At 51.3% G+C, this 27470-nt stretch overlaps 1 protein-coding gene across 1 annotated transcript in view; it reads right to left on the minus strand.

The window, feature by feature from the left end:
- Nucleotides 1-18085: 18085 nt before the first annotated feature.
- LOC101947049 (ovotransferrin) overlaps nucleotides 18086-27470 on the minus strand; it is a 72921-nt gene continuing 63536 nt past the window's right edge. The window contains exon 25 of the mRNA XM_065557440.1: nucleotides 18086-22038. Coding sequence (XP_065413512.1) covers nucleotides 21822-22038 — 217 coding nt within the window. The 3' untranslated portion in view covers nucleotides 18086-21821. The remainder of the gene's footprint in view (nucleotides 22039-27470) is intronic.

Below are 27470 nucleotides of genomic sequence, written 5' to 3' on the forward strand. Positions count from 1 at the left end.
GTCAGAGGTGACTGTAACAAGCAGCTGCGCTATCACTTTCTCTCTGCTCTGAACCGGCTCCCGTGCACGGCTTTTTAGACGGAAAGGTGTAAGAAACGCACAGAGGCCTTTGTCTGGAATAGCACTGGGGCTACAATCAGTGTAGCTGCACCAGTGCTAACCCCTACCTGTAGACATGTACAAGAGAGGTTTGAGCTAAGGGCAGTCCCGGCTCTTTCAGATGCTCTAGGATGGTATCTACCTGTGTGTTCCCATGCAGGACAGAGAAGTAACTCGTTATCTCCAGACTGATTCTGGCCTGCATATTTATACCTGCCTCTGGAAATTTCCATTACATGTGTCTGACGAAGTGGGTATTCACCCACAAAAGCTTATGCTCCAATACATTTGTTAGGGTATGTCTACACTACAGGATTACTCCGAATTTACAGAATTCGATTTTTGGCAACCAATTGTATAAAGTCGAGTGTATGCGGCCACACTAAGCACATTAATTTGGCGGTGTGTGTCCATGTACCGAAGCTAGCGTCGACTTCCGGAGCACTGCACTGTGGGTAGCTATCCCATAGCTATCCCATAGTCTCCTCCGCCCATTGGAATTCTGGGTTGAGATCCCAATGCCTGATGGGGACAAAAACATTGTCGTGGGTGGTTCTGGGTACATCCTCCCCATCCCTCCAGGAAAGCAATGGCAGACAACTGTTTCATGCCTTTTTTCCTGGGTGAACAGTGCAGACGCCATACCACGGCAAGCATGGAGCCCGCTCAGCTCAAGGCAGCAGTCATGAACATTGTAAACACCTCACACGTTATTGTGCAGTTTATGCTGAACCAGAACCTGAAAAACCAGGCAAGGAGGAGGCGGCGACAGTAGCGCGGTGACGAGAGTGATGAGGACATGGACACAGAATTCTGTCAAACTGTGGACCCCGGTGCTTTGGAGATCATGCTGTTAAAGGGTCTGGTTATAGCGGTGGAACGCCAATTCTGGGCCCGGGAAACAAACACAGACTGATGGGACCGCATCATGTTGCAGGTGTGGGACAATTCCCAGTGGCTGCAAAACTTTCGCATGCATAAGGGCACTTTCATGGAACTTTGTGACTTGCTTTCCCCTGCCCTGAAGCACCAGAATACCAAGATGAGAGCAGCCCTCACAGTTGAGAAGTGAGTGGCGATAGCCCTGTGGAAGCTTGCAACACCAGACAGCTACCGGTCAGTCGGGAATCAATTTGGAGTGGGCAAATCTACTGTGGGGGCTGCTGTGATGCAAGTAGCCAAAGCAATCACTGAGCTGCTGCTACCAAAGGTAGTGACTCTGGGAAATGTGCAGGTCATAATGGATAGCTTTACTGCAATGGGATTCCCTAACTGTGGTGGGGCGATAGATGGAACCCATATCCCTATCTTGGCACCGGAGCACCAGGGCAGCCAGTACAAAAACTGCAAGGGGTACTTTTCAATGGTGCTGCAAGCACTAGTGGATCACAAGAGACGTTACACCAACATCAACGTGGGATGGCCGGAAAGGGTTCATGATGCTCGCGTCTTCAGGAACACTAATCTGTTTAAACGGCTGCAGCAAGGGATTTACTTCCCAGACCAGAAAATAACCATTGGGGATGTTGAAATGCCTATAGTTATCCTTGGGGACCCAACCTATCTCTTAATGCCATGGCTCATGAAGCCATACACAAGCAGCCTGGACAGTAGTCAGGACCTGTTCAATTACAGGCTGAGCAAGTGCAGAATGGTGGTAGAATGTGCATTTGAACATTTAAAGGGTCACTGGCGCACGTTACTGACTCGCTCAGACCTCAGCCAAACCAATATTCCCATTGCTATTGCTGCTTGCTGTGTGCTCCACAATCTCTGTGAGAGTAAGGGGGAGACCTTTATGGCAGGGTGGAAGGCTGAGGCAAATCACCTGGCCATTGATTACACGCAGCCAGACACCAGGGCGATTAGAAGAGCGCACCAGGAAGCGCTGCACATCAGAGAAGCTTTGAAAACCAGTTTCATGACTGGCCAGGCTATGGTGTGAAAGTTCTGTTTGTTTCTCCTTGATGAAAACCTGCCCCCTTGATTGACTCATTCCCTGTAAGCAAACCACCCTCCCCCCTTCGATCACAGCTTGCTTTCAAAGGAAATATAGTCACTATCATTTAAAAATCATGTAAAAATTAATTATTAATTGATTATAAACATAGGGAGAGAACTGACAAGGTAGCCCAGGTGGGGTTTGGGAGGAGGATAGGAGGGAAGGAAAAGGCCACTAAAAATGTTCAAAATAATGACCGCCTTTTGCTTGGGCTGTCCACTGGGGTGGAGTGGGTGGTGCACGGAGCCTCCCCCCCACCCCCCGCATTCTTACACGTCTGGGTAAGGAGGCTATGGAACATGATGAGGGAGGAAGGTGGTTATACAGGGGCTGCAGCGGCACTCTGTGATCCTGCTACCATTCCTGAAGCTCCACCAGACGCCGGAGCATGTCCATTTGATCATGCAGCAGCCCCAGCATTGCATCCTGCCTCCTCTGATCTTCCTGCCGCCACCTCTCATCTCGAGCGTCCTTCCTCTCTTCACGTTGGTCCCTCCTGTCCTCACGTTGATCCCTCCTGTCCTCACGTTCACTGGCATCTTTCCTGTACTTTGATACCGTGTCCTTCCACTCATTCAAATGAGCTCTTTCATTGCGGGTCGATTCCATGATTTCAGAGAACATTTCATCTCATGTCCCTTTTTTTCGCCACCTTATCTGGGATAACCTTCGGGACGGAGGAGGGAGGCTTGAAAAATTTGCAGCTGTGGGAGGGAGGGGAAAAAAGGGAGAGAAGTATTTAAAAAGATACATTTTACAGAACAATGCTTATACTCTTTCACGGTGAACAACACTGTTCACATTACATAGCACATGTGATTTCGGTACAAGGTCGCATTTTGCATCTTAATATTGAGTGCCCGTGGCTTTGGTGTTAGAGATCACAGACGCAGGTCTGGGCAACAGAATTCAGCTTGCATGCGGCCATGGTAAGCCATTGTCTTTCGGCTTCTGCAGCCTTCCTAAAAGCAGCGCCCTCCTTTCTCACATACCAAGCAACGCCCGTTGAGTGCTGCGGTTTTCCTGTTAATGTGCAGCAGCAGAAACCAAACTAACCCCTGCCCCATCAAATTCTCTGGGATGATCGCTTTATTCCTCCCCCCACCACTTGGCTGATGTCAGGGAAGATCCCTGCTAGCCAAATGCGAAAAGCTCAGCGCCAATGATCCCCCCACACTTGGCTAAGTGCAGGGAAGGATTTCTTTTCAGCCACAGGCAAACAGCCCAGTAGGAACGGCCACCTCTGTCCACTTAATTAAATTCCCATATTTCAACTAGGTTACCATGAATGATATCACTCTCCTGAGGATAACACAGCGAGATAAAGAACAGATATTGCTTGAATGCCAGCACACACCGGGACCATACACTGCCAGGCTTTGTCATAAAATGATACCAGATTACTTGCTACTAGCATGGCATGGTCAAGTGTCCTACCATGGAGGACGGAATAAGGCTGCCCTGCCCAGAAATATTCTGCAAAGGCTTTCAGAGTACCTCCAGGAGAGCTTCATGGAGATGTCCCTGGAGGATTTCCGCTCCATCCCCAGACATGTTAACAGACTTTTCCAGTAGCTGTACTGGCTGCGAATGCATCCCAAGTCCTCAGGATAAATTAATCATTAAAAAATGCTTGCTTTTAAACCATGTTTTATATTTACAAAGGTACACTCACCAGAGGTCCCTTCCATGGCCTCATTGTCTGGGATAACGTCTTGGGAGGGTTGGGAGGATATTTCATTCAGGCTGAGAAAAAGATCCTGGCTGTTGGGGAGAACAGAGTGCTGTGTGCTCTCCGCAAGCTCATCCTCATCCTCCTCATCTTCCCCGTCCGCAGAATCCTCAGGCATGGCTGAGATTACCCCCTCCTCTGAATCAACGGTCAGGGGTGGGGTAGTGGTGGTGGCCCCCCCTAGAATTGCATGCAGCTCAGCGTAGAAGCGGCATGTCTCCGGCTCTGACCCGGACCTTCCGTTTGCTTCTTTGGTTTTCTGGTAGGCTTGTCTGAGCTCCTTAACTTTCATGCGGCAGTGTAGTGAGTCCCTATTGTGGCCTCTCTCCATCATGCCCTTGGAGATTTTTTCAAATGTTTTGGCATTTCGTCTTTTGGATTTTAGTTCTGCTAGCACGGAATCCTCTCCCCATATAGCGATCAGATCCAATACCTCCTGTACAGTCCATGCCGGTGCTCTTTTTCGATTCTCGGACTGCATGGTTACCTGTGCTGATGAGCTCTGCGTGGTCACCTGTGTTCTCCACACTGGGCAAACAGGAAATGAAATTCAAAAGTTCGCAGGGCTTTTCCTGTCTACCTGGCCAGTGCATCCGAGTTCAGATTGCTGTCCAGAGCGGTCACAATGGTGCACTGTGGGATAGCTCCCGGAGGCCAATAGCGTCGAATTGCGGCCACACTAACCCTAATTCGAAATGGCAATGTCAATTTCGGCGCTACTCCCCTCATTGGGGAGGAGTACAGAAATCGATTTTAAGAGCCCTTTATGTCGGAGTAAATGGCTTCATTGTGTGGACGGGTGCAGGGATACTTCGATTTGACGCTGCTAAATTCGAACTAAACTTGTAGTGTAGACCAGGCCTTAGTCTATAAGGTGCCACAGGACTCTTTGTTGCTTTTTACAGATCCAGACTAACACGGCTACCCGTTATTACAGAAGTAACTGTTACCCATGCTGGATACCAGGGTGTTCTCCACTAAGAACTCAATTCCTAGAACAAGTAAAGAAACAGCCAGCCCTCAAAACACCTCTGAGAGCAGGGACCTTGTAGTCCACCTAGTTTCTTAGTATGTTTAAAAAACTGCTGCGCTCCATAGAGAGAGGGAAAGCCCCCAGGCGTTCTGCATGGAAACCCACGAGCTGCACAAATGCACATCCAGCCCAGGCAGGAACAAAGCTGAACAACTGACACCACTAACAGTGCTAAAGACTAAGTAGCTAGTTAAATATTTGAGCATGAAACATTTGTCTGGAACCAATGGTCAAGCCAAGAGGAGATGGCTCTTGGACAGCCACTAGTCCCCAGTTTGGTCTTCACCGGAAAACAGATTGGAGGGCTGAGATGTGGGCTGTGAGCTTAGCTGAATGGGTGGGGTGTTGAATATTACTAATGATTTATTTCTATTCAGGCATTTGAGTTAGATAAACACAACCAAGACCCTGTGAGCCAGATCTTCAGCCATTTTTAATTGGCACAGCTCCATTTACAGTGAAACCCATTCACACTAGCTGAGGATCTGTCCCAAAATCCGTAAATAAAAAATCAGTCCCTGTGTCCGTTAATAAAATCATACTAACGTGGCTTTGGAACATCACAGTTGTGCCAAGTTCAACTCTAAGCCTGATCCCACCCACACTTACACACAGGAGTAACTTTACTCACATGAGCAGGTCCACTGAACTCAGAACCTGCCCTTTCAATTAAAGATTGAGCCAGCTCACCAGCCACATCTCTGAGACCTCTGACCAGACGTCCAGCAAAATACACCAGCATATGTGGAACTCAAAGCGTTTGCAAGCTGGGGGTCTTTGCACACACTCAGTCTTAATCCTGGTCCCCTCATCCGCCTTGTGCCAGAAGGTGCCACCCAGCTGAACCACTGCCATCTGGTGGTGATTTATTGCCATCACTGCAGAGCACGTTCTCCTTTATCACTGGGCACTTGGCCTTCTAGGAGAACTGGATGCTGCTTTCTTGGGTAGTGTTGAAGGAGCATAGCTGAGCTGTCAAGAAAGTCCATTTCCCCACCTTCTAACCACACCAGGTGGCTTTCATTCTGCTCCCAACCTTCCCTGTGTTCCAGACATATTTGGTGTCTCCTTACGTTCATAGATGCAGATTATTTACATCAGACAGACTCAGGAGAGAGTTGTTTCCACGAACAGAAGGGATCCCACCACATTTTAAGGCTCTGGTATGAATATTTGTGTGTGGTGTGTCCCGTCCCCCCTCCACTCATTGTCACACACTAAGGGTACATCTTCACTGGCAACATTAAGGGCCCCGGCAGCGCTTTAACGTGGCTTGTGTAGTTGTGGCATAGCCCACCTCCATGAGGGGTGTAGCTACCAGCACTGGTGCACGGTCTATACTGGCACGTTACAGAGCTGAAACTTGCAGCACTCAGGGTGTGTTTTTCACACCCCTGAGCAAGAAAGTTGCAGTGCTGTAAAGTGCCACTGTAGACAAGCCCTAAGTCCTGCGTAGGACCTTAGCACATGGAGGACTATGTTCATTTATCGCTCAGATAGCTCTTTTAGATGAGGCTTCCTTGGAAACCCCTACGTGAGTACCTGTGTAGCTAATAGACAAGTGTGGCTCCATTTAGAGCTTTTCCACTTGCTTGGGTAAATGATTTGTTTTGTAACCTTCTATAAAAGTGTCTTTGCCTAAAGGAATGTGCTGTCAGATGGATAAATATTACTCCACTTTAGTCCTTTAAAAAAAAAAGTTGTTACCGCAAATGAAAAGCAAAGAATGTAGGTTATCATTTTCCAATTCAGGTGCCTGTCTGGAAGATGCTTTAGTTAAACACAACTTATTGGACTTAGTGCAGGAGGAACTGGGTGACATTCTATGACCTTTGTTATATAGGAGGTCTGACTAGATGATCTAATTGTCCCCTCTGGCCCAAAAATCTCTGATTCTAACACTAGGCACCTGAATAAGAATGGCCTGATGCTTTAGTATACGCCATGCTCTAGCTAGCTACAGCGTTTGGAAGAATCCTTCCTGATGGGCAAGTTATTCCACAAGATTCATTTGCATTTTACTCTTTTAAAACCAGTTCCTTGATCTTCTGTCGCTTAAAACTGGTCTGAAAATGATCATTCTTCTCCACACACAAAATTCAAAAGAAATTAAACCTTCTTGTCTTTTAAACATTTTTTCCCACTTAAATGTTCCAGTTTTCAACGAAAGCTTAAAAGCCAAACTGATTTTTTTTCTATTTTCATAAGGATTCTTCCCCCCCCCCCCCTCAAAAAAACTGGAAAATATCTAAAGAAACATTTTCCCTGGGGGGGAAATAAAGTTTGACTGAAACATGTTAAGTGGTTTCTCCTGTTGCTGTATAAAAGACCCATACAAACCACCAAGGAAATTGTTCATGGGAGGCATGCAGCATCCTCTGTGCCAACTGCTGTCAAATTCAACAGTAACTATTCCTTCCCTAATCTCTTTCACATCTATGACTTTAAGAGGAGACTTGTAACAATAGTAAGGGGGAGGGGGAATCGGACAGCAGCGTGATTATTAAATTCTGTCCCTTTAACTGTAGGTCTGTCATCATCAGTTTCACATCTTCCAATGGAGACAGTTCCACCAGGAAGTTTCAGCTCTTGGCACTGAAGAATTAACATTGAAATTCCTGGCTTTTGTCAGTTTGTGTAAATTATTTAGCCATCCATTTAGCATCTCCCTCCATTCCCTGCCTCCCGCCACAACCCTCAATGCAGATGACAAACAGTCTTGCACTAACACATCTCGCTTTAATTGAGGACTCAAGAGACCCAGATTCTATCTTAGCTCTGCCACTGTCCGGCTGGGTGACTTCGCGCTGGTCACTTGACATCCCTGGGCCCCTATTTTTCCTCCACATTTTGCTGTTTCAGTTGTAAGATCAACGGGCTGGTCTATGTTGTAGGGGCAGCAGTGATCTGTATGCTATGTATAACCTGTATGCTCAAAAGGTCTGTTACACTCCCCCCGCCCCCCCCCTTGTCTCCTCTCCCTCTTTGAATACCTGTGAAGTGGCTTTCCCCCACCCCTCCCTCCTGGAATGATTGTGGGATGAATGGGCTGCTTGAACAGCTAGAAGATCAGAAGAGCTCCTAGATAGACAAGATGTCTGGGACTCTAATTAGGCAGCACTCACACACCCAATTCATGGACACTGCATGGACACTGGCTGAGGTGGAGTGTGACCAACCAGATGCAGCCAATCATCTCTAGTCGCAGGCCATGAGGAGCAGGTCCTTAAAAGGGGAAGGGGCCATGTGCTCAGCAGTGCACTCACAAGCTTGTACCTCACGTGGAGGCCCTTCGCCCGGACCGCCTGGCCAGTGGTTCGCTGCGTTGCATTCCATCGTGTCTCGGGAAGACTTACCTTCATTGCACCGTCCATCGCTGTGCTGTGGGACACTTACCTTGAAGGATCCAGACATCTCCAGTGCCATGCCTGTCCTGAGAGCGTGCATATGCGTGTGTGAGTGTGACACCCTCCCCCCTTCTTTTGAGCTTAGCTATCAATATAATAAACATGCTGCTTTCTGCCAAACTCTGGTGGGTCATTAGTCCTTCCTAAGCTTACTAGTTGGCCCAATTTCGGGTAACATTAATGGTGGAGAATGCAGGCAGCTTAGTGGAGGATTTGACCCAAGAGTAGGGGTCCCCTGGTGCCCCCCAGTGCTCTCTTGGGTGGGTCCGGCTAGAACCTGTGTGAAAAGGTGGTAGGCTAGCAACCCACTGCAGGGAGAAAAGGATGCCACTGTTGAGGGCCGGTGTAGGGCAAGGGAGAGAATTAGGTGTAAACCCCCTGGTGCCCCCCTCCCGCCCCTGCAGTCGTCTCTTGGGTGGGTCCGGCTCAAGCCTGTGTAAAAAGTGGTAGGCTAGCAACCCACTGCAGGGAGAAAAGGACGCCGCTGCTAAGTATGCCACTGTGGGGCAAGGGAAAGAAAAAGGCAAAGCAGCCCGAGCAAGAATACACCCCCCCCACCCCATTGGGGAGCAGCGCCGCCACCTGGGGTGTTGTTAGCATGGCTCCAAAAGAAAGGGGCAGACCCCTGGATGCCAGGGGCGGTTCCACCTGGGAGTACAATTCCTGAACTAGAGCTCATGTTGGATAAATATGTACTTATATACAGTCCCAATAAGGTGGGACTGGATTGTGCAGCCGCCTGGCTGCTGTGGCAAGCAGGCTGACAAGGGCAGGAGGCAAAGAGTCAGCTCGCCACTGAAATAGACTCACTCAAGGACCAATGTAATGAGTTGGAGAAGGAACGGGATATGTGGAAGGCGCAGGCTCTGACTGCTAGCGTCCAGGCGTCTTCCCTCTCTGTAGCTGCAGTACAGGTGGCGGCAGCAGAGGAGGAGCAGGAGCGGGTGGAAGTAGAGAATGCCTCTCTGAGCCAGGCAGTTACCTGCCTGAAGGATCTGGTCCTGGAGGGATCCACTCGGGAGAACAGGGTCCGGGGGCTTATTCAGCCTGGGTTACCGTCATTGGGGTGAAAGCCCAAGGGGGGCGTGGGACCATATAATGATTGGGATGGGGATATCTGGTATGATCCGGATCCCCCGGATCCGGACTCTGGGTGGCCGGACCCCAGACACTATGGACAACTCAAACGAGCAGGGTCTGCTGCGGTGGGAGCACTGTTCTAATTTGTTTCTAAGCTTCTATCTTTTAGCCTCTGAACCGGAACATCAGGAGAGCTGGTACCAGCTGAAGCGTTATAAAAATACCATGGTTATAATGTTGCGACAAACTCTGTGTTCGGTGTTGCATGTTCTATGTTGCATGTTCTGTGTCTGTCTCTGGTGGGTGTCCTTTGCTAGCATTGGGTCCAGAGAGAGAGGGGATACTACACAAGACAGGGTAAATGCCTTTTCCTCTCCCTACTTCCTCCATCGCCAACCAAATTATCAATAACATCCATGTCTGTCCAAAAGACTTTGGTCCCCAGTGCATCACGTTTATTTTTTGTTAGGTTCTCTAATAATCATTTTGTTGTTAAGTTTTGTTATTGATACATTTGTATTGTTAGTTACATTTTCCATGACAACTGTGGTACTCCTACAAATCTTATTTGTTGTGTGTATTAAGGATTAGGGTTGACATTTATTGTTTGATGGCTATTGCAGCATCAAACTTGGGCCTCATTTTGTTTGTCAATGTACCCAATTATTGTAACGGTGATGGTTTTACTGTATTCCCAATTATTATAATTGTGATTGTTTGCATTTGTGTTTATATTATATATCTGATGTTAGTCAATTGTAATGGTTTTAGTTATATTCATCTAGTTATAACTGTTTGGTTTGTTTGCAACAGATCACCTGTGTCCTACAACAACAACTACTGCAGGGGTAGGCAACCTATGGCACGCGTGCCGAAGGCGGCACGCGAGCTGACTTTCAGTAGCACTCACAATGCCCGGGTCCTGGCCACTGGTCCGGGGGGCTCTGCATTTTAATTTAATTTTAAATGAAGCTTCTTAAACATTTTAAAAACCTTATTTACTTTACATACAACAATAGTTTAGTTATATATTATAGGCTTATAGAAAGAGACCTTCTAAAAACGTTAAAATTTATTACTGGCATGTGAAACCTTAAATTAGAGTGAATAAATGAAGACTCGGGCACACCATTTCTGAAAGGTTGCTGACACCTAAACTACTGTAATGATCATAGATCAAGGGGTGGAGTGTTGTAGGAGCAGCAGTGATCAGTATGCTATATATAACTTGTATGCTCAAAAGGTCTGTTACACTCCCCGCCTTGTCTCCTCTCCCTCTTTGAATTCCTGTGAAGTGGCTTTCCTCCACCCCTCCCTCCTGGAATGATTGTGGGATGAATGGGCTGCTTAAACAGCTGGAAGATCAGAAGAGCTCCTAGATAGACAAGGTGTCTGGGACTCTAATTAGGCAGCGCTCACACACCCAATGCATGGACACTGCATGGACACTGGCTGAGGTGGAGTGTGACCAACCAGATGCAGCCAAGTCATCTCTAGTCGCAGGCCATGAGGAGCAGGTCCTTAAAAGGGGAAGGGGCCATGTGCTCAGCAGTGCACTCACCAGCTTATACCGCCCATGAAGGCCCTTCGCCCGGACCGCCTGGCCAGAGGTTCGCTGCGTTGCATTCCATCATGTCTTGGGAAGACTTACCTTCATCGCACTGTCCATCGCTGTGCAGTGGGACACTTACCTTGAATAGGGTTACCATATTTCAACAATCAAAAAAGAGGACGGGAGGAGCCACGCCCTAGCCCCGCCCCTGCCCTAGCCCCGCCCCTGCCCTAGCCCCGCCCCTGCCCCTTCCACTCCCTCCCACTTCCTGCCCCCTCAGAACCCCCAACCCTCCCCCCCACGCCTTGTCCCCTGACTGCCCCCTCCTGGGACCCCTGCCCCTAACTGCCCCCCAGGACTCCACCCCCTACCTAAGCCTCCCTGCTCCTTGTCCCCTGACTGCCCCCTCCTGAGACCTTCCCCACATCCTAACTGGCCCCCTAGGACTCTACCCCCTACCTGTCCCCTGACTGCCCCAACCCTTATCCACACCCCCACCCCCAGACAGACCCCTGGGACTCCCACGCCCCATCCAACCACTCCCCACCCCCTGACAGCCCCCCCCCCAAAACTCCCGACCCATCTAAACCCCTCTGCTCCCTGTCCCCTGACTGCTCTGATCCCTCTCCCCACTCCTGCCCCCTGACAGCCCCCCCCAGAACTCCCAAACACCCCCTCGCTCCTTGTCCCCTGACTGACCCCTCCTGGGACCCCTGCTCCTAACTGCCCTCCAGAACCCCACCCCCTACCTAAGCCTCCCTGTGCCTTGTCCCCTAACTGCCCCCTCCTGAGACCCCCCCACCTGTACTCTGACTGCCCAAAACCTTACACCCCCAACCCCCAGACAGCCCCCCCCGAACTCCTGACCCATCCAACCCTCCCCCTGCTCCCTGTCTCTTGACTACCCCGCCCCAGAACCTCCCTGCTGCTTCTCTGACCCCCAGCCCCCTTACTGTGCTGCAGAGCAGCGCGCTCGGCAGCGGGGGAGGGGAGCAGGGTCGGAGCTCCAGACTGCCGGAGGCCGAGGCGATGGCTGGCGATCTGTGAATGCAGGGCGGGGGGAGGGAGGGAGAGGAGGGGAGTGGTCTCAAGTTGCAGGGGAGAGGAGGTGGGAAGTGAAGGAAGGGCTCTGGCTGCCGGAGCCCCGTGCGAGTGGCACCATCCGGCCGGCTGCCCTGTAAGCCGCGCACGCTCTGCATAGGGGGCGGAGGAAGTCCGGACATTGACAAATTCCCCCCGGACGCTATTTTTAACTGAAAAAAGCCGGACATGTCCGGGGGAATCCGGACGAATGGTAATCCTAACCTTGAAGGATCCTGATATCTCCAGTGCCGTGCCTGTCCTGAGAGCGTGAGTATGCGAGTGTAAGTGGGACACCCTCCCCCCCCCTTCTTTTGAGCTTAGCTATCAATATAATAAACGTGCTGCTTTCTGCCAAACTCTGGTGGGTCATTAGTGCTCCCTAAGCTTACTAGCTGGCCCAATTTTGGGTAACAGTCTACACTGAAAACTTAACATCAGCGTGGCTGCGTCTCTCGGGGGTGTGAAAGATCCACACCTCGGGAGACCTAGGTAAGCCGACCTAACCCCAATGGAAGAATTCTTCCATCACCCTAGCTACCGCCTCTCGGGGAGGTGGATTAGCTGCAGTGATGGGAGAACCCCTCCCGTTGCTGTACTGTCTCCACTGAAGCACTGCAGCAGCACCACTGTAGCGTGTTAAGTGTAGACAAAACCTATAGGTCTGTCTTCCCTACAGAGTTAAAATGGGTTCTCACTCAGGTGTTGCCCCTACATGCAAATTTCTGCTTTTCATAGAATTTTATTTTAAGCTTTAACAGGCTTAATTTAAGTAATTATGGACTCAGAGTGAACGAAATTTTGACTGGGGCTGATGGAGATCTGCCTGGGGGGAATTCAAAGAGAAGGGAATTTGGCTGGGGGAACCCAGGGGGGAGGATTAGAGGACTTGAGGTTGACAGCTGTGTGGTTAGATGTTCGGCTGTGTGTGTGCAGGGCTGGCTGCAAGCTGGTGCTTGGGGCGGCAGATTGAATGAGGCGGCATTCCGCCCAATCCTAGGGCGGCATGGCCGCTTTTTTTTTTTTGGTTCCGCTCCGGCCGCCCTGTAGGGGGTGGCGGTGCAGAGGACGGGAGCGCTCTGCAGCAAGCCTGGCAGGGCAGTCCTCGTCCTTCCCTCCCCGCTGACCGGAGCGGAGCCCTCCCGGTAGGCAGCGCGGCGGGAGGGGCCGCGTGGCAGCGCACCTGCTCCCACTCCCTCCCCCCCACTAGCCGGTCCCCCTGCACCTGCGGTCCAGCGCACAGATCACTGCTTTGCCGTTCTGGCCGCCCTGGTTTTTTTGCTTTGAGCGGCCAAAAAGCCAGAGCCGGCCCTGTGTGTGTGTGTGTGTGTTTTGTGTTCTTCCTGTGTGCTGCCCCTGCTCTGTGCAGACAGCCAGCAGAGCAGACTTCGAGCAAACTGCTCAATGACCACAAGATCTGTCAAGGTATGAAGGCACCAGGCCAGGTTTATTGTCAACAAAGCATGGTACTAGTATCCCACAGACTCTACTGGACCTCTAATACATGTATGCCCGTAACAATGGATCAGCTCATTGAACGGCAGGACATTCCATTCCTCCCTAGGCTAGACAAAGACAGTTCCTCTGAGATAACTTGTTTGTATTGGGATATAAAAATGTATGTACTGCACCTTTGACATAGTTAGTTACTGCCCCCTGATGTGGCTAGTTATTACCCATCACCTTGTACATGTTGGTTTGATTAAAACATCTCTATTACATACTGTTATCCTGACCTCATCTTTTAGGAGAGGTCAGTGTGTTCCTGTTATCCTTGGGAAATGTTTTTGTACCATCCTTGATATTGAGATATTTTGGTACTACTTGATATTGGGCAGGGGCAGCAGGTTTGTATAATTTTTAGTGACCAGAACAGGTCCAAGTCCGTCCCCCTCCCCAAACACACACACCTGCCTAATGCTCTGGGAGGGAGTTTGGGTGCTGGGTGCAGGCTCGGTGCTGGGGCTGGAGTGCAGGAGGGGGTGCGGGCTCTGGGAAGGAGTTTGGGTGCAGGAGGGGTTCAGGTTCTGGGAGGGAGTTTGAGTGCAGGAGGGAGTGAGGGGTGCAGGCTCTGGGAAGGAGTTTGGGTGCAGGAGGGGTTCAGGTTCTGGGAGGGAGTTTGAGTGCAGGAGGGGGTGAGGGGTGCTGGCTCAGGGAGGGAGTTTGGGTGCAGGAGGGGTGAGAGGTTGAGCTCTGGGAGGGAGTTTGGGTGAGGGGTGCAGGCTCTGGGCTGGGGCAGGGGGTTGGGAGGGGGTGAGGGGTGCAGCGCTTACCTTGGGTGACTCCCGAAAGCGACCCACACACCCCTCTGGCAGCAGCTCCTAGGTGGGAGGACTGGGGGTCTCCATGTGCTGCTGCCTGCAGGCACTGCCTCCGCAGCTCCCTTTGGCAGCAGTGTCAATGGCAGAGTTGGCACTCGGGGCGGGGGCAGCGTGCAGAGACACCCCTCCCCCCCCAGGGGCCGCAGGGAAGTGCTGGCCGATTCCAGGGGCAGCAGGCGGGGCCGGGGGAGAGACTCGGTCCCGAACATTGGTGGAGCTGGGCCCCCGTGCTCTGAATATTCCTGGAGCACAGGCACCACGGGCCCATACAATGTGCCACCCATAATACTGGGATGTGTTTGCATGAGTACTCTGTGCCTAGCACTTCTTAGGAATGGGTATTTTTGCAATATTAGCCCTGTTTTTGTCAGATTTTGTGAGCAGGTCCTGCCTTTTGCTCACAGCTTGTTTTTGCTTTATATTAGTAAAGCTTTGACTACTACTTTAGCCCAGGCCTCAGGCCTTATACCAGGCCTCTGATGCAAGGGCTTATGTCTTAGGCTCTCTTCCTACTACAAGCTGGTTGGGAATTTTGCAACATAATGGTTTTTTCATCAGCAAATGCCCATTTGTCAAAACCAAAACTTTTCATGGGAATGAGCCAGTTTCAATAAACTTTCCTGGAGTCCATGGTGGAATTACTGATCAAACCCAAGAGAGGGGGAGACCTGCCCCAGAATAGCCTGGTGGGTAGGGCACTTACATAGGATGGGGGAGACTAGTCAAGTCCCTGGTCTGCCTGATTCAGAATCAGGCCTCCCACATCCCAGGTGAGCGCCCCGTGCAGCAGGCTATTGGCTGGTCTGGACTGGAGGCATCTCTCTGGCTTGTCACAGCGAACTACAACGTCTCATGTTCACCCTGGTGCAGAACAGGAAAGCATTCCAAGTCACACAAAGTTCTGAGAGACCGGACAGCTGTTTCCTGCCCAACTCCAATGAGGCTAGTCTGAGAGCAGGGGCTTCGGCGAGAGAGCAGGGGCTGCTCTGGTGGGGCATGTCAGTGCGTGTTAAAGGGCAGTCCGGCCAAGATGTGTGTGTGTGTGTAAGACGGCTCGGGTGTTCTGGTAACTGTGTGTGTGTGTGTGTAAATAAAAGTGCTCAGATGTTCTGGTGCCATATGTGCCCGTGTGCATGTAGAAGGGCAGCGAGGGCTCACAGGGGAGGGGTAAAGAGATGGGAGAATTTTGGAGCTAATATCCAGGTAAAGCCCCCACTTCCCACCAATTCCCCTTTGCTCTAAGGCTTCAGGGTCCCAGTTCGCCTCCTTCCCTCTGCAGCAGGATGCACAGCCAGTCCCGGCTCCTCTGGAGTGTCTTTCCCACAGGTCCCCTCCTGCCCTGGACTCACAACTCCTTCCCCTTGGGTGAGGAAGCTTGGGGCTGGGCTGTGATTCAAACAGGCTTCCCCAGACACTGGTTGCTGGGTTCTAGCCCTAGTCTGCAGAGCTGCTCTCGGTCCATGGACTCGCACCTTCCCCTTGGTTCCTGGCCTCCCTGTTAAGACTGGGCTGATTCAGCCAAGCTTCCCCGGTCCCCCTTCCGGCTCCCATCCCAGGGAACCCCTGTCCTGTCTCCAAGCTCTCCCATAATTCCCTTGCTGAGGCCGTGTCTGCCCTCTCTCTGAGGAGTCACCTAGCAGCTGTGTGTTATCAGGTTAAGCATGTAGGCTCCCTGAATAAAGCCTGGCCCTATTCCCCAGCTAGTCTGCTTCTCCCTTAAAGGAGTCATGGACAGAACAGGGGTTGGCTGCTCCAGCCCATTACCCCTTATAGGGGACAGACCCCTGCTACACCATACTACCTCCGACAAGCTCACGTACCATCGGGTGGGAACCCTGATCAAAGCCCTTTCACACCACTGTAGAGCTCTCCTACACATCACAGCTCTCCCCATGTGAAAACCCATACGTCTAAGACCAAATGAAAATGGCTCCTCTCCGACAGCAGCACTCATGGATAGTGTCAGCAGGACAGAAAGACACATTAGGGCTGATGCATCTTCCCCATCACAGCTTGGCTAGGACCTACATGCTGCGAGCATCATCAGGGCTTTTGCCCTCCTCCTGGCCATAGCAGAGTTCTGCACACACTGCGCTCCCCCCTAAGTCACACGCTTCATGGACAGTCGCTTAATCCAAGCAATTAGCCTGGTTTTTAAAAACAGAATGGAAAGTTGTGGCGTTTCTTTTCCTCTTCACCCTGTCTGCTGCTCAGTTAGGTGGGTTGCCCAAGGGCCAGCAGAATAAATTCCCAGGACACCCTGAGCCCGTGTCCATCTCCTGAAAGCAGTCATGATTTGAAACCACCTCTTCCACCGGCTCAACAGGGACAAAGCGAGTGCAGTGCCCTTTTCTCCCAACAGCTGGGTGGGGCTTGGGAAAGGCATTAAGATAATGACTGCATGGGGAAAATGCCAAGCCTTGGTCTCCATCCCCTGAATCTCATCTGCTGGCTAGTCAGGGGACAGGACTTTCCATTGTCTCTTATAGCACTTCCTGGCTTCTAGTACAGAGGAGGGGTAACCCGCTAGTTGAGTTTGCAGCGCTCCCCTCAAGTGGCTAGTTCACATAGAGGCTAATAGCCTACCACTGCCGACAGCAGAGACTTGCTTTTGGGAGCTGCAGGTTGTAGCCTGGCTGATGGCCTATGGTGAGGGTCACTACTGATACACTCTATGCCCCTTTATTCCTGGCAGGCCAGAGAAGACTCTCTCCATACCTCACCCTTGGGCAAAGGAGGGCCTTCTTCAGCCTGATGCAGGGGAAGAGATGATGATGTTAAACCACTGCCTGGCTGCTGGGCTTTCCCTCTTCCAGAACCAGCTCCTCACTGCACCACAGACTTAGCAAAGTGCTGCACTGTGGAGGAGGAAGAGACCAATTAGCAGCCATAGGAGAAGTCTGCCATAGCCCCTGCTCTCGTTAAGCAGGCCACTCATGGAGGTACGGCTGCATTGACGGAAACCAGAGTCCCAACCTTAGGATGTCCAGGGGTTTGCCTTAAACGTACACTAAGGGCAGCTGATTTGAAGGGAGCCAAAGTGGGGCTGCAGTTGGGGAGAGGAGGGTAGGAGCTTGCTTATTTTTACTGAAGCAGCACCCCTCCAGTCCCTCCTGCCTGTGACCACGAAGTGGCACACCAGCCTTATGGGTGGAAGGACCTATGGAAGCATCTCTACTCCCAGGCCAGCAGGTGTCTCTCTGCAAGACACAACAGGAAAATGAGCAGCAACAGTAGGTTCCTGCCAACACTGTGCTGGCTCAGCTAGCTGAGTGGAACAAAGTCACGGGGCTGGGGTGTGTCACCGCACAGATGTAGCTGCAAGACCGCTGCTAACACTCCAGGGCTCAGAGACACAGGTGAGGCCACATCTATAGGGAAGTTAAACTGGTGTGACCAAAAGCAGTTTAATAATGCCAGCTAAGCAGTGCAAGCCCCTGGGTGGACACACACTGAATTTGATTTAAGCCTCACTTAATGATTTAGCGTAAGTCGCTTTCTTACTGAATTAAGCTCAATCAACAGAAGCCAGGTTTGCCCTGGTTTCACGACGCTGAGCCAGAACAAACCATTTGAAATTTGTTATGAGGGCAACAGCTCTTCCACTAACCAACATTCAGAGAAACATCCCTGGCTCAAGGGCTATTTAGTGCCCCGTTAATAAGGAGCTGCCCCATTCTGCCTGGCTTAGCACTGTTGGTGGGCCTGGTGAAAAGAGAAGCCAGGAAAGGACAGCAACAGATGGCTGCTTCCAGCACTGAATGAGGACTGACAAGACGTAGCCAAACTTCTTTATTTAAGTAACCACATTTACCGAGAATAATTTAAAAGCAAACAGGATCTTAGGTCCTCATCCCCTGTAGGCTGGGGCTTCTCAAGAAGTAGGCTGCTGGTAGCAAAAGGGGAAAAAAAGCATAAGTTCTTCATTCCTTGCTTCAGGATTGCGGGTACAGACTGACCAGATCAGTTAGCCAGGGCAATTGTCTGAATTCAAAATGTGACTGGTGACCAATAGCTCCAGCAACATTCTGTTGCTGTAAAGTTTATGCTTTGAAATTGAAGAGCACAACATACTTAATGCAAAAATCATTTGGCTAGTGAGCCCTTCGGCTTGCGACCTGAGCATCCAGGTTGGCTTCTCTCTCAGCCGAAAGATAGGTTTTTAAATCAGAGCAGCCTGGGAAGGACCTATCTCCCAAAGAGGCATTGGAAAGTGTACTGTCTTAGCATTCCCAACTCAAAGAGGGAGCCGTGGGAAGGGGTAGGAGGTGTCTGGGCTGGGGGGGTGGGGAGGGGAAGCAAAGGAGGGGCAGTTCAGCATGCCACCCCCTCACTCCTCCACTGACACCAAGTGTTAGCAGTATATTTAATCCTCCCAACTGCTGCTGCAATGAACAGGGCTGGTCACACAGTTTTAAGAGAGGATTCATCTCATTAAGGTTCGGCAGTTTTGGATGCAAAGCCCAGCTCAGACATTCACTTCTCTTCAAGAAAATATGCTGTTTGCAAACAAAACACCTTTCTCCAATTGATGGGAGTAGCACAAGTCAATCTGTTCTTGCTGTATAGCTTTATACACCCGTTAGTGCTAAGGAGAGCAGAGCGTACCGACGTCAGAGAGAAGAATATGTGGATACAGAATGTAACCTTTGACAGAAGATACGCTGTGGTGTATTGCTTGACATGGCAAGAAGGGGCCCACAGAGAACATCAGGCTGAAAGTAGGGGAGGGAACAAGATTTGCCAGGAGCAAAGTTCAAATACTGAATTCTTACCAACATAGCCAAGCAGAGGACCAGCCACCACCTCCCTCCCACCCTCTAGACCAGGAGAGTGGCTGCCACAGAGATAATGCCAAATCCCGCCACAAAAAACCCAGGGACGGCATTTCCTGAGTACCAGCAGCTGCTTTCTTCAGCAGATACAGTACGGAGGCAATTGTCAGCAGACCACAAACTTATTAGCAGCAGGAGGCCTCTGGTCAGTGAGCACCTCTTTGCAGAGAAGGTTCCTATTAAGGAAGCAGAGGCAAGATGAACAATCCAGCATCACAAAGGATTCCCCCCAGCTGAGCCTGCAGTGAGCTCCGCTGGAGGCACAGACAATGCTCACTGCCAGAGCCCCCATTGGGAGTCAAGAAATCCTCTTGGTGACCTTTTCCAATGGTTACCAAGAGGATGTGTTATCTCCTCAGCCAGCCCATTAAGACACAGCAGCATTGCAACCAACAACAGTTTGCCACCCTCCACCCCCACCAGCTTCTGCTGCTAACACCCTGCAGGCTTGTTTGTGGAATCTCTCCCAAGATCAGTCAGTTCATTCTTTCCACCTTTGGAAAGAGCTCTTAGACCTGATCCAACATGTGCTAAAGTCAGACTCCGACAGGTCCTGGACTAGACCCCAATGGGCTCAGTACATCTGCAGGAAGAAGTAGACTGCTACAGAATTGTTCCTTTGCAAAATTAAGCATAATACGTGTAACACACAACAGGGCACCGCATCTGGAAACCACAGCAGATCTCTTGGCTTTAAACATTACACGAGACAAACATGTAACAAGAACTGGGAAACTTCCAGTGCTTTCTCTTGTCATCAAGAACCTTCATCAGAAACACCTAAACTGCAACAACTGCTCCCATTCATGTCAGTAAACTGATCTTCTTAGGCCCTCTGTGAAGCTATTCCTGGCTCCTATGACAATCACTGACTTCATCTGTAAACAAGAAAAAACGCCTTTAAAAGTCAACCTCTACCTCCTTTTTACAGCCTCGTCCAACTGAAGTGACAACACAATTCATTCTAGGACAATTCTGATGTCAAACTCTGCTTACGACATCACTGAGTCAGAGGTGCATGCAGATCCCACATGGGGACAGTTCTGTTCTTCAAACCTCTTACTAATGTGCTGAACTGAGCGAGCCCATACGTGCACGTTTGCAGGAGGAGGGCCTAACTGAAAGTCCGGGAGACAAAAAACAGGCGAAACACGCACCTGAATGGGGTTTTAATACATATTCGTTGCGAGTCTGCTAAATTCAGCTGTAACTCTAGACCCCGCCCCAGTTAAAGATCAAGGGTGAACTCCTGGCCAATGAAGTCAATGGCAAAGCTCCCACTGACTTCAAAGGAGCCAGAATTTCACCAGGAGATTAGGGGCACAATCACATAAGATAAGCAACCAAGCCTCTATATGAGAGACACCATCTAGCTAGTCAGGTTCACTTCCGACTGCTCTGGTTTCCGTTCCCTCCGTATGGGTGCTGCACTCCTGATGCTAAAGGCACAGGTGGCTCCAGAGCACAACCTGAGCACCAGCAAGCTGCTGTCCTGTCTCAAGAAAAAACGGAGCCGAAAGTGGGGCATGTCTGCGTGGAGAGAGGTGAATCCAACTCTCAGGCTGGAGCCCCGGGAAGGAGAAGTGGGTTATATTCACACCCAGGCATACAGGTCTCCCAGTAGTTTAACCTAGACCAACCATTTTTGTTACAAATACTGTTTTGTGCATTTATGAAGATCACATTATAAAACTGTACACCACTCCCGAGAAGTCATGTACAAGAATGCATAAGCTTCCTTAGCACTGTGTGCTCTGCAGAAGCAAATCAGCACCAAAGACTGGACTGGAGCCAAACAGAACAGCAGCCCCCATTTACACAATGATCATCAATCACCTTTACTATCTGGGTCAGATTTTCCAAGAGTTCAGCACCAACTTAGGCACCCACACGGAAGTGGCCAGATCTTGAGAAGTGCTCAGCACTCTCCAGCCCCTACTATGCATGTCTGACAATCTGGTCACTTCCATATAGGTGCTTACATGGGTGCTGAGCACATCTGACAATCTGGCTGTGTGTTCCTTTTGAAAGGGAGGTGGGAAGAGGGGAGTAGGGGGAGGCTGGCCAACCCCTGTGAAAGCAGCGTTAGTACATTCCATAGCAGGCAGGGATTTCCCGGTAGCATGCGCAATTGGACATTTTAGCTGTGGCAGCACAAAGATCAAACTCACTGTGCCCGATTCACAGAGGACAGGAATGGGAGAAGAAATCAGACGCCATGAGCGGGGAGGTTAGTAACGACCATGGGCACCAGGGCCGAGATGCCAAGGTAAAGCAGTCCAATCTTGAAATAATTTCTGCTAGCCAAACATAACCCTCCCATCCATTTGGAGGCTGCCTGGGACAACCAGAGGCTCCTTACACCAACTGAAACCCCACTCTAAACCCTCTGCAGCTCAAGCACTAGAGGCAGCCTCCCAGAAGGGGAGCATGGGATAGAAACAGGAAGAGCTCCAGCTGGCGGAAATCACAGTGGCAAATATGTTCATAGGTTGATTAAAACCCAGCCCAGTGCAAGTAACAGTGCATTTACTGCCGGCGCATGCCTGAAGTTCTTTCCATAGCAAGATTACATTTTGGGCCCCACCCCTTCCCATCAGTACTTCCGTATCAGATGCCAAATGCCTTTAGCATTAGTTTCCCCTTTGCTAGTTTCTGCCTCCCTCCTCCCCGCCTGCTTTCAGGCAATCCTGGCCAGCCATTTCTCCAAGTCCTCGATGTCAGCACTGCCTTCCTCTGCCTTGCTGCCTCTGGCGCTGCACTCCACCAGCTCCACCTTCATGGGCAGCTGTGAGAAGTCAAACTCCTTGCCCTTCTTCCCCAGCTGAGCAGTCCCACTGGAGGTTGAGCCGTCCAAGGTGCTGGGGGCAGCTGAGCGAGTCACTCGTAAGGTGTTGCTGTTTTGCAGGAGAGAAAGTAGAAAACTTTATAAACTGGGGAGAGACCCAGCCTTTCGCATGCAATGGGGCTACCAGTGGAACAGTAAACAACCAGCTCTGACAAACCTTCCTCACCCATTGCTGCAGCTTGGGGAGCGGTGCATTTAGTACTGAGCTACCAGCTAGTTCCATGAACAAGAAAATCCCCACGTGTGCACGGGTTTAACAAGAAGTTGAAAGGAGCAGGTAGGCAGGGAGAGTGTGTGCCTAGCATCCAGCTATTCTGCCCACCTGTTAGGATGCTCATGCCACAGAACACAGTCTCTTCAGGGCACTGGAGGTATACAGGGGAGTGAAAATGGGACATGGAGCTTTTAAGCTGATGCTGCTGGTTAACATCCAGCTTAGGCTGGCAGGGACCAAAAGTTCCCATTTAATGGCTGCTCAGTGAATGCAATGAACTATTGGGCTCTAGCTAGTTCCTAGCTGGTCTGAAGAGGCCTGAGGAATGGCCTGCCCATTGATTGGCAGAGGGGATCCCTCCAAAGCAGCATGGAGATTTCATGGAGAAGCATTGTTGGGGAGCTTGCCACACCCGCAGTGTGGACTGATTCCCTTCGCACGACTATCACACTGCATGAACATTATGGTTCCTTTTAAAACTAGTGACAAAGTTGGGGAAAGTGATCTCTCAGGAAGCACATACTAGTGAACACTAGGCCAGTCACACACCAGCTGCCCCCATCAGGGATTCTGGGTGAAACTTGTACAGTTTCAATTTGCAGAGTCCCCAGTTCCTGAAGTTACCTCCCTCTCTTCCATGAAAATCTCCCCTTCAGCAGAGTATGTCTTGTGGCACCCCTCCCAGTCTGTGTGTATAGAGTGATAATCTGATGTGGGAGTCCTTCCCCTGCAGGCGAGAAGGCCTGGCCCCTTGTTATAATTATCAAATTCAAAATTTATCGCAACCTTCATTTGAAAGGGTGTGATTCAAAGGAAGCTGAATTTAAACTTTCCCCCCATAAATTGGGATTCTCCTACAGCAGATGGGAAGTGAACAAGAAAAAGCCTGATATGATTTCACATTTAGACAGCCCTGGGCAAAGCATCGGGGATAGACGGGGGTTAATAATTTATGTGCCCGCAGACTTCGGCTCCGACGGCATCAGCAAGGTTCATACTATTTTCCTTCCCCCTCACACTACAAGCAGCTGGAGAAAATTAAGGTTTTTAAGTGTTTTTGAACAAAGGAATTGCACTTAGCTCCCCCAATCCTGCTTGGCACAAGAATTCAGCAGCCTCGGCACTGACGCCTGCTGACACCAATGTGCTTCGGTCCTCAGGCAACCCTGCCTTTAGAAAGCAGCGATAGCAGGGTAGGTTGTTTAGATCCAGCCTCCGTTCCGACTCCATAAACTGGCAACACTTTCTAAAGCATATCCTCCTGGAAGGCCATGATTTCCTCTCTAGTCTTGCTGCATGCTTCAGTGCACCTCCCCATCCTTCTGCCAGGAGAAGCGATATAGCCCCGTGTAACACAAATCTCATTATCCAGCAATGCAATTAGCCTGCCAAGAGCGGAGCTTGATACTAACTAAGAAGATTACCAGGGGATAATTAGGGGAGTGGAATTACCCCTGGCTTTATTCAGATGTGGATTAGCAGAGTCAGCCATTCAGAGGGCTGATCATTCCTCAGCAAAAATATGCTAATCTAATGCAAATAAGGAACCTAGTGAGTTCTGCAGATGGTGCTGGATTTAATTCCGGCGCTAAAAAAAAATTAAATCTGAACTCACATGAAAAGCTGGAGAGAGGGGAAGGATGGACTGGGAGAGAAATGCAAAGACGACACAAGAATAGGGCAGCAAAGGCAGTGCACCTGGCCACAACAGAGCAGAGCACCACTACCACACCCTTTGACATGATTGATATCCAGGACTCTCTGAAAAATTACTGCAGTAACACTGTAAAAAAAAAAAAGAATGAGCTAAGGGCTGGAGGGGGTTGTTCCTGGCTCTGCCACAGTCTGCCTGGATGACCTTGGGCTAGTCACTCAACCACCCCATGCCTCAGTTCCCCACCTGTAACACGGAGAGGACAATCTTTCTTTCCTTTGACCTTGTGTGCCTGCATTGCCTACTTAGACTGTAATCTCTGGAGCAGGGACTGTCTCTTGCTGGGTGTGGGTACAGCACCTGGCACAACAGGGCTTTACCTCATTGGGGATGCTAGGTGCTGTTTAAAGCAAAAAGAGGGAACTTGGAGCAGCCAGTCAAGATTTCGTGAGGCACTGTGCCCTGGTCCCTGAGGTATACCTGCCCGTGGCGCACTGGGATCCTCACCTGCAGATGCTTCTGAAGCAGAAGAAATCTCAGACCAACAACGGAGTCGATTAATTCTAAACTGGACAGTTGCCACATTACTCTTTCATCGATGGAAAACAAATGTGTCAGTAGAGAACATTACTTAGCACCTACACCACACTTGTCACCTACAGAGCACAAGGTGTTCTACATTCTGCAGAGGAAAACTGACACAGAAAGGGTAAGTGACTTGCCCAAGACCATATAGTACGGGTCAGCGGCAGAGCTGAGAAGAAAACCCTCTGTTGTCCAACTCCTGGCCCTAGACTCTGTCCGCAGGAACATGCTTCTGCTCACTTCCTAACGGAGGTGAGACTTCAGAAATCAGGTAAGATTCCCTCCCAACAATCTGCACTGCCGGGGAAATTAATGAAAAGCAATGAAGGTGCGGAACGCCACCTGGAAAGAGTCAGGCCTGGTGCAGAAATGTGCGGGCACGAGGAGTCCTGGCTAATACAGGGACAAACTGAACGTTTATGGATAGAATATCCCATCGTAGAGCTCAAAGTAGAGGGGAAAGCTGACCTACCATACACCAAACCACACATTACAAAAGCAGTTAGACCAGCATGCCGGGGAGAAAACTTTTTACCCTTTGGCTGTAGGACTGGCTCTCTAGTGGAAAAGCAGCTCCCTCACCTGGAGAATCAGGAAGTTGGGGCAGGGCAGTCAGCCCAAAAAAATCTATTGGTGTATTTAACAGGTGACTGAGGAGGATCGGCTCTGAGGGTGGCAGGGATCAATGCAGACAGCCAGCCCCTACTCTATTGAGGAGGCACCAAGATCAGAGCTCCTGGCAGGGGAGGAAGGGTAAAAGGAGGGAGCTCCCCTCCCCCTTCCCTTCAGACCCCTGCTAATTGTGCGGCTGTCTGCTCTAGGACACACACACGCACACACACACACACGCAATGTGACAGATTTCTGTCACCCTGTTTCTCCCCCTTAATCACAGTCCCCCATCTCTCTGCACTGCCCTGGAGTGGGGGGGAACCCTCCTTGTCAGCCTTTGATTTTGTTTATCCCCCTTCTCCTTCCTCTGCCACGCTGGGGGGCCTGAAGTTAACAGAGAGGGGGCAGGTGAGAGGGAAGCGCTCCAAGAAAGCCAACACTGTATGCTTCAGTGGCCTCTGAAATAGGGCTACCATATGTCCGGATTTCCCCGGACATGTCCGGCTTTTTGGTCTATAAATAGCCGTCCGGGGGGGATTTTTAAAAATCTAAAAATGTCCGGGATTTCCCCCCGGTTGGCTATTTATAGACAGAAAAGCAGCGGCCAAGTGCCGCTGGGCAGCCAAAGCCCCTTCCTGGCTCCCCCCATCCCCTGCAGCCTTACCACGCCACGGGCCCCGCAGCTGTCTTCCCCCTCCTCCCCTCCCCTGAATGCTCCGCCCACCTGCTCCTCCACCTCCCCTGCGTCCCGCGAATCAGATCTTTGCGGGAAGTCTGAAAAGAAGCAGGGGCAGGAGGGAGGCAGCAGCAGGTAAGCTGGGGCGGTGGGGCGTGAGGAGGAGAGCTCCGGGGGGGGGCGCGGCCCTGGCCGAGCAGCTCCCTCTGGCCCAGGCCGAGCAGCGCCCGGCGGCCCCAACGGCTCTGGCCCGGCTCAGGCCCCAGGGCGGTGGCCCCGGTTCCGCCTGAGCGCCCCCGGCCCGGCTCGGGCCCCCAGCCGCACCAGCCCCGGTTCCGGCCGAGCGCACTGGCCCGGCTCGGGCCCCCAGCAGCACCAGCACCAGTTCCGGCCGAGCGCGCCGGCCCAGCAACTCCGGCCAGGCCCCAAGCCCCGCAACCCAGGCCGGAGCTCCGGCCGGAGCGCAGTCCGATTCCTGAGCTCTTTAAAGCCGGCCCTGGTCAGGGGACAGGGAGGGGGGGTTGGATGGGTCGGGAGTTCGGGTGGGGGGGGCTGTCAAGGGGGCAGGAGTGTGGAGAGGGGTTGGGACAGTCAGGGACAGGGAGCGGGGGAGGTTAGATGGGTCTGGGGTTCTGGGGGGGCTTTCAGGGGGGCAGGGGTGTAAAGAGGGGTTGGGACAGTCAGGGACAGGGAGTGGGGGAGGTTAGATGGGTCTGGGGTTCTGGGGGGGCTGTCAGGGGGCAGGGGTGTGGAGAGGGGTTGGGATAGTCAGGGACAGGGAGCAGAGGGGGTTGGATGGGTTGGGAGTTCTGGGGGCCCTGTCAGGGGGCATGGGAGTCCTGGGGGTCTGTCTGGAGGGGTGTGTGTGTGTGAATATGGGGTGGGGGTGTGGATAAGGGTCGGGGCAGTCAGGGGACAGGTAGGGTCGTAGGGGGGGCAGTGAGTGTGGGGGGTTCTCAGGAGAGGGCAGTCAGGGGACAAGAAGCAGGGAGGCTTAGATAGGGGGTGGGCTAGGGGGCGGTTAGTGGCAGGGGTCCCAGGAAGGGGCAGTCAGGGGACAAGGAGCGGGGGGGTGGGGGGAGGTTGAGGGTTTTGAGGGGGGCAATCAGGGGGTGGGAAGTGGGAGGGAGTGGATGGGGGCAAGGCAGGGGCGGGGCTCCTCCTCCCCGGTGTCCTCTTTTTTGCCTGTGGAAATATGGTAACCCTACTCTGAAAGGCCAAAGAGGAGAGCAGAGCTGGGCCTGGGGAAGTCTAGACTGTTAGGCCCAACCCGGGCTCTGATGCAAACAGTAACTCAGACCTCTGGGCATCTAGAAAAGCCGGCGGGATGGGACTGTCTAGTCATTTCATTCCATTATTGTTACAAATCCTCAGCTCTGCTTATGCCTCAACTACTTGCCCAAGTCCTCTCTCTCTCAGCCAAGCCTAGTAGCTTTTGTTATTTGAACCCATTGACGCAGCAGAGACCTCGCTTTACGAACACAGCGGATGCGTTGCTGGTCAGGCTTGGCTGGAAAAGAGCCTGACATGCCGAGAAGAGCCAGTGTAGTGTTTTGAGGGGTCTGTATGGCAGCAGGCAAACACCACGGGAATAGCAAGGCCCTGTTCAATGCTGGCACACTAGCCAGTGAGTTCTATGCAGAAACCCAGTCTCAGGACATAAATAACTTGCAAACACCTAACATCAGAACTGCAGAAAATGACCCTGCTGCCTCTTTCCCCTCTGAGCTCCATAGTGCG

This window comes from Chrysemys picta, chromosome 9, assembly GCF_011386835.1.
Source record: "Chrysemys picta bellii isolate R12L10 chromosome 9, ASM1138683v2, whole genome shotgun sequence".
Classification (NCBI taxonomy): Eukaryota; Metazoa; Chordata; order Testudines; family Emydidae; genus Chrysemys; species Chrysemys picta.